This window comes from Oryctolagus cuniculus, chromosome 13 (genome assembly GCF_051225735.1).
Source record: "Oryctolagus cuniculus isolate XC-2025 breed Fujian yellow rabbit chromosome 13, ASM5122573v1, whole genome shotgun sequence".
Lineage (NCBI taxonomy): Eukaryota > Metazoa > Chordata > Mammalia > Lagomorpha > Leporidae > Oryctolagus > Oryctolagus cuniculus.
In genome coordinates this window covers 63,723,603-63,730,000 of record NC_142879.1, presented here as the reverse complement: position 1 = coordinate 63,730,000, position 6,398 = coordinate 63,723,603, and the positions used below count along the sequence as shown (strand labels likewise).

At 36.7% G+C, this 6,398-nt stretch overlaps 1 protein-coding gene across 5 annotated transcripts in view; it reads left to right on the top strand.

The window, feature by feature from the left end:
• Positions 1-6,398, top strand: part of AKT3 (AKT serine/threonine kinase 3) — a 308,783-nt gene that overhangs the window by 256,783 nt on the left and 45,602 nt on the right. For all 5 annotated transcript variants that reach the window (XR_007909725.3, XM_070055614.2, XM_051820800.3 and 2 more), the window contains exon 10: positions 5,536-5,664. Coding sequence is in view for 4 of the 5 variants with exons in the window: in XM_070055614.2 (XP_069911715.1) it covers positions 5,536-5,664 (129 nt within the window). In the remaining variant the exon portion in view is untranslated. The remainder of the gene's footprint in view (positions 1-5,535; positions 5,665-6,398) is intronic.

Below are 6,398 nucleotides of genomic sequence, written 5' to 3'. Positions count from 1 at the left end.
TCCAACATCTCATAAATGCATCTGAGGCATTGATAAGGCCTCAGTTTCAGTATTATTGGAAACTTTGCTGATGCATCATTTGCAAAATTGTCATTTTGTAATGATATCAGATATTTAATTATGATTTATCTTTACACAAGGTTAAATTTTGGGGTATCATTTTTAAAGGTAGCAAATCTTCGTATTTTTGGTGGATAAGTTATTTTTATCATTCCTGCTCAGCAAAATGTCATTTTAGGATGGTAAGAAAGGAAAAATAATGAAAGAATATGAACATTATTGTAAAATAACTGATTGAGCATCATGAAGTATTTCTTTTGCCTTACTCAAAAGAGAGAAAGCATTACATATTAAAAATGTTTAATGAAGTCATTGAGCTAACGAAAGTGTTTTATGAGGTTCCTAAACTTTCCTGTTTGCTTTAAAATAAAGGGCTGACTAGAGGAATCCACACTATTTTGTGTGTTTTTTTTTTTATATTTTAAAGATTTTTTTTATAGAAAGCTTTTATTTAATAAATATAAATTTCATAAGTACAACTTTTGGATTACAGCAGTTATTCCCCCCATACCCGCCCTCCCACCCCCAAACCATCCCACCTGCTACTCCCTCTCCCATCTCATTCTTCATTGAGATTCATTTTTAATTATATACAGAAGATCAACTCTATACTAAGTAAAGATTTCAGCAGTTTGCACCCACACAGACACACACAGTATAAAGTATTGTTTGAAGACTAGTTTTACTGTTAATTCGCATACTACAACACATTAAGGACAGAGATCCTACATGGGGAGTAAGTGCACAGTGACTCCTGTTGTTGATTTAACAATTGACGCTCTTATTTATGACGTCAGTGATCACCTGAGGCTCTTGTCATGAGCTGCCAAGGCTATGGAAAACTCTTGAGTACACAAACTCTGACATTATTTAGACAAGGCCATAATTAAAGTGGAAGTTCTTTCCTCCCTTCAGAGAAAGGTACCACCTTCTTTGATGGCCCGTTCTTTCCACTGGGATCTCACTCACAGAGATCTTTCATTTAGTGTTTTGTTTTTTTTTTTTTTTTGCCACAGTGTCTTGGTTTTCAGGCCTGAAATGTTCTCATGGGCTTTTTAGCCAGATCTGAATGCCTTAAGGGCTGATTCTGAGGCCAGAGTGTTGTTTAGGGCATTTGTCATTCTGTGAGTCTGCTGTGTGGCCCATTTCCCATGTTGGACTGTTCCATCCTTTTTAATTCTATCTATTTTTTATTAGCAGACACGACACTTGGTCTTATATATGTGATCCCTTTGACACTTAATCCTATCTTTATGATCAATTATGAACTTAAACTTATCACTTTAACTAGTAAGATGGCATTGGTACCTGCCAGCTTAATGGGATTTGGAGTCCCATGGCAACTTTTTTTAGTTTTACCCTTAGGGGCAAGTCTGAGGGAATGTCCACACAATTTTGATGACTTAAAAATCAGCCATTAAAATTTCTATGAGTATTTAAACATGATCTGGTCACTCATGGAGTAATTACAATCTAAGTTGTACATTCGGTGTCTCATTTAATCCTGAAAACTATCACACTGGACTGTTACTGATACTTTTTTTTTTTTAAGATTTATATATTTGAGAGGGCGAGACAGAGAGGTCTTCCATCTTCTTATTCACTCTCTGGATGGCCACAAAGGCCAGAGCTAGGCCATTCCAGAGCCAGGAGCAAGGAGTTTCTTCTGGATCTCCTATGTGGGTGCAGGAGCTCCAGCACTTGGGACATCTTCTGCTCTCCCAGGCTATCAGCAAGGAACTGGATCAGAAGTGGAGCAGCTGAGATGCAAACCAGTGCTCATATGGGATGCCAGCCTTACAGGCGGAAGCTTAACCTAGTATGCCACAATACCAGCCCCCTTATATCTGTTTAATAGATGAAACTGAGGCACATAAAAATGAATATGTCCAGGGTTTGCAGTGTAAGTGAAAATCTTGAATTTAATTATATGCCCTCTGATTTGACCCCTTTATCTTAACCCATTTTGCTGTCTTTTGGCTCCCATTCAATGTGTTTCTCGTCTCTCACTCTCTTTAGACTTATTTTATTTCTTACTGTATTACTGTAACATTTTGCAAAGGTAACTTTAAAAGCAAGCAGGGTGACCAGATGTCTTGGTTTGCCTAGGACTGCCCAGCTCCACACAAGTTCTGTGTCTTAGAAACCTCTGTGTTCTGGCTAGACCGTCATCTCCAATTTATTCCTTCGCCAATAGTATCCTCGCATCTCAATTTATTCCTGATCCCTTAACCCTTGATGTGAGGCTCAGAGATGGAGTTTAAGGGCAAGGAATTATTTATTATAAAGGATTCTTTTTATATGGCCATTTGAAAACATCTTTGTCATAATGTAAAAATACTACATACTTTCCTGTGTGCCTGAGTACTTTCTCATGCTTATAAAATATACAGAGAGCACTGGAATAATACTAAACTAGATGAGAGTGGGAATGGAATGGGGTACAAACTACATTCACATTTTGTTATATTGTTATGCATTTGAAATTTTTATCAGAATTTTAAAGTATTAGTGAAAAACAGCATTTAAAAATATTTTGCAGCATTTCAAAATATGATGTTAATATGTTAAAATAATAAGCTCATAAATTAAGACCAGAGAATATGTGTTTTTTAAAGATTTATTTTTATTTATTTGAAAGAGAGTTACAGAGAGAGGTAGAGTTAGATAGAGAGGTCTTCTGTCCGCTGGTTCACTCCCCAAATGGGCACAGCAGCTGTAGCTGCACTGATTCGAAGCCAGGAGCCAGGAGCTTCTTCTGGGTCTCCCATGCGGCTTCAGGGGCCCAAGGACTTGGGCCATCTTCCACTGCTATCCCAGGCCATAGCAGAGAGCTGGGTTGGAAGAGGAGCAGCCGGGACTAGAACCGGCGCCCATGTGGGATGCCTATGCTTTAGGCCAGGGCTTTAACCCACTGAGCCACAATGCTGGCCCCAGCATATGTATTTTTGTTCAGTTATACAATAGAAGCTGTAGTCTATACATCTCTTTCTCATTATAGCAAGATAGAGGAGGAAGGAAGCAGAGGTGTGAGGGTGAAACAGGCTGTGGCAGAGAGAAATAGAATAGAAGAAAAGATAAGTCACAGAGAGACTCTGGCTTGGGTATTTGATTGGATTTCTTATTTAGGACTTACTGTCATTTGTATAAATTGGGTTTCATCAAGGTGGCATGTACCAATGCCATCTCACTAGTCCAAATGATCAATTTCAGTTCACAATTGATCACACTGATAGGTCTAAGAGGCAAAGGGATCACACAAACAAGTCTAGTGTCTGCTAATACTAGCTGATAGAATAAAAAAGGGAGAGAACGATCCATCATGGGAAGCAGGATACACAGTAGACTCATAGAATGGCAGATGTCCTAAATAGCACTGTGGCCTCAGAATCAGCCCTTAAGGCATTCGGATCTGGCTACAAAGCCCATGAGAGCTTCGCAGGCATGGAAAGCCGAGACACCCTGGGGGTGGGGGGGGATGGAAGACCTAAATGGAAGATCTCTGCGAGTGAGATTCCAGTGGAAAGAACGGGGCCATCAAAGAAGGAGGTACCTTTCTCTGAAGGGAGGAGAGAACTTCCACTTTGACTATGACCCTGTCGGAATAAGATCGAAGTCAGCGAACTCAAAAGGCTTCCATAGCCTTGGCAACTCATGACAAGAGCCTAGGGAGATTACTGACGCCATAAACAAGAGTGTCAATTTGTTAAGTCAACAACAGGAGTCACTGTGCACTTACTTCTCACGTGGGATCTGTCCTTAGTGTGTTGTCCAATGTGAAGTAATGCTATAACTAGTACTGAAACAGTATTTTACACTTTGTGTTTCTGTGTGGGTGCAAACTGATGAAATCTTTACTTAATATATACTGAATTGATCTTCTGTATATAAAGATAATTGAAAATGAATCTTGATGTGAATGGAATGGGAGAGGGAGTGGGAGATGGGAGGGATGTGAGTGAGAGGGAAATTATGGGGGGGGGGGAGCCATTGTAATCCATAAACTGTACTTTGAAAAATTTATATTTACTAAATAAAAAATAAAAAAATAAATTGGGTTTGATTTCTGGGTTCTAGTTTGTAGGAGTCATAGGGGAGTTACAAGATACATGAATTAAGATAAAATAACCTTTTTACTTTTAAAAGGTTCAACAATGTATTTATGGTTTATTCAGCTTTCTACAAAGAAAGAATTCACCCCTCTGAAAGAGGCTGCACCTGAAGCATGTATTAACATTTAGTTCAGTTGAAAAGCATGTGGAAGTGCTGTCCAAAGGGACTTAGGTCTGTTCTGATCGCAGCATCAGTAAATGCATCTTGCTGAACTGTATTTGGTGTCTGATTTAGCAGACATTTGATAATATGGCAGAATTTGATATGATTACATTTTCTATGATTGGCATCATTAGATACTGACATTAGATACTGACCACACAGAATTCAGGTAAGCACCTTCAAATGTCATCACATTAAGGAGTAGAATAAATGCTACTTTAATAAAAATTACTTATCATTAATGCTGTTAATACATGTTTTCAGTTTGTGTATTTCTTCTGTGGGACATGGGGAGTCTTTAGGCTGAATCTGCTTGACTAAGCAGTTAAGGGCTTTGACTAAATGGCTTTGTAATCACAAATCAGAACTCATAACGTAGCTTCACTTGATGCTAGCCATAGCTCATATGGATGTGGGGAGAACTGGTGAGTTAGATTGTTGTTGTTTTTCATTGTGTTGGCTTCGCACAAACTCTGGCTCACTTGGCACTTCATAATTTTCATTTAAGGCATATGATTTTACTATTTGGTTTAAATCTTTAAGATCTTTGTTGGTGGTTTGCAATGAATGAGTTCAAAGAGATTCCAACTTTCTTAACATTTGTGTTATATATGTTACTAACTTTTGAATGTTTGACTTTGATATTCTTTTTATGTTAAAAGGGTTGGTATTTCTTTGTAATAAAGAACTGCAAAAGAGGATATTGCCTTACCTTACAAAATAAGATTTAGGTTTGATTTACAAGCACCACCAATAAACATTTCTGTAAGTCTATATTTTATAATAGCAATAGATCTCCAAGAGAATTATTGAAAAACACCTGTACACCCAAATATCTAGAAGAAGATGCTCACCTTTTGGGATTATTTAAATCACATTTTATTTTTAAAAAGAAGAAGAAGATTGATATTTGATTTAAAAACTTGCTTAGGCTTTAGTTCTAAGAACTTACACAAGATGGCTCTTAAAGCTGTAGTATTCTTTGGAAAGTCAATAATTTTATCATCAGTAAATGTTTGATAAAACATGCTTCTTTTTATAACTGAAGCTATGGGGTTTCTAAGTACTGAAACTTCTATTAACTACAACTTTGTTCTCTTTCCAAAATACCCTATTGAGGAGTCGATAATTTCTGAAAACAAAATGTTCCTACTGTTGAAGAATATTGAATAACTGTATCATTTTTCTTTTAATATGCAGTTGGAGAATTTGATGCTGGATAAAGATGGCCACATAAAAATTACAGATTTTGGACTTTGCAAAGAAGGGATCACAGATGCAGCCACCATGAAGACATTTTGTGGCACACCAGAATATCTGGCACCAGAGGTAGGCTTCAGTTCCATTCATAGCAAAAATCAACTATACATTACATTTTGGAAAGAGAGCTATTTCAGCATTATGAAAAAAATTGTAGTACCTACTACTTTTACTTGTATTTCATCATGAATTAAACTTATTTTATGCTCACTTATTTAATATGTTGTTATAGGGTCAAGAATATAGAAATTAAATATTAAAACTTTTATAAGCACAAAGGTGCTAATTAAGGTAGATAATATCAATTTTATTTCTTATTACACCCATTTTGATTTACTAGAATAAATTGTGTGAATGACTTTAGCAAGAATATGTGTAGGTTTTTAAACCACCTTTGACCCTCCTTAGAAACAGATTATAGTGATTTGGGCTCATAATATTGTGGGTTTGTCATACTTAATTATTAGAAATTGTGTCAGTGTGAAAGTTATTGAGATAACTAGCTGCATCTTGGAATTCATGTCAAAGCTAGCTTCAAACCACCAACCTTGTACTAAGGATTCCATACTATTTTACTAATTTGTTTATTCAACAAATATTTATTGTCTGTCTACTAAATACTGGATATTTTTCTAGGTGATAGGATTACAGGAACAAGGCAGAAGAGGATCCTACTATTTTAAAAAAAAAAAAGATTTATTTATTTATTTGAAAGGCAGATTACAAAGAGGCAGAGGCAGAGAGAGTGAGAGGTCTTCCATCCGCTGGTTCACTCCCCAGATGGCCATAACAGTTGGAGCTAA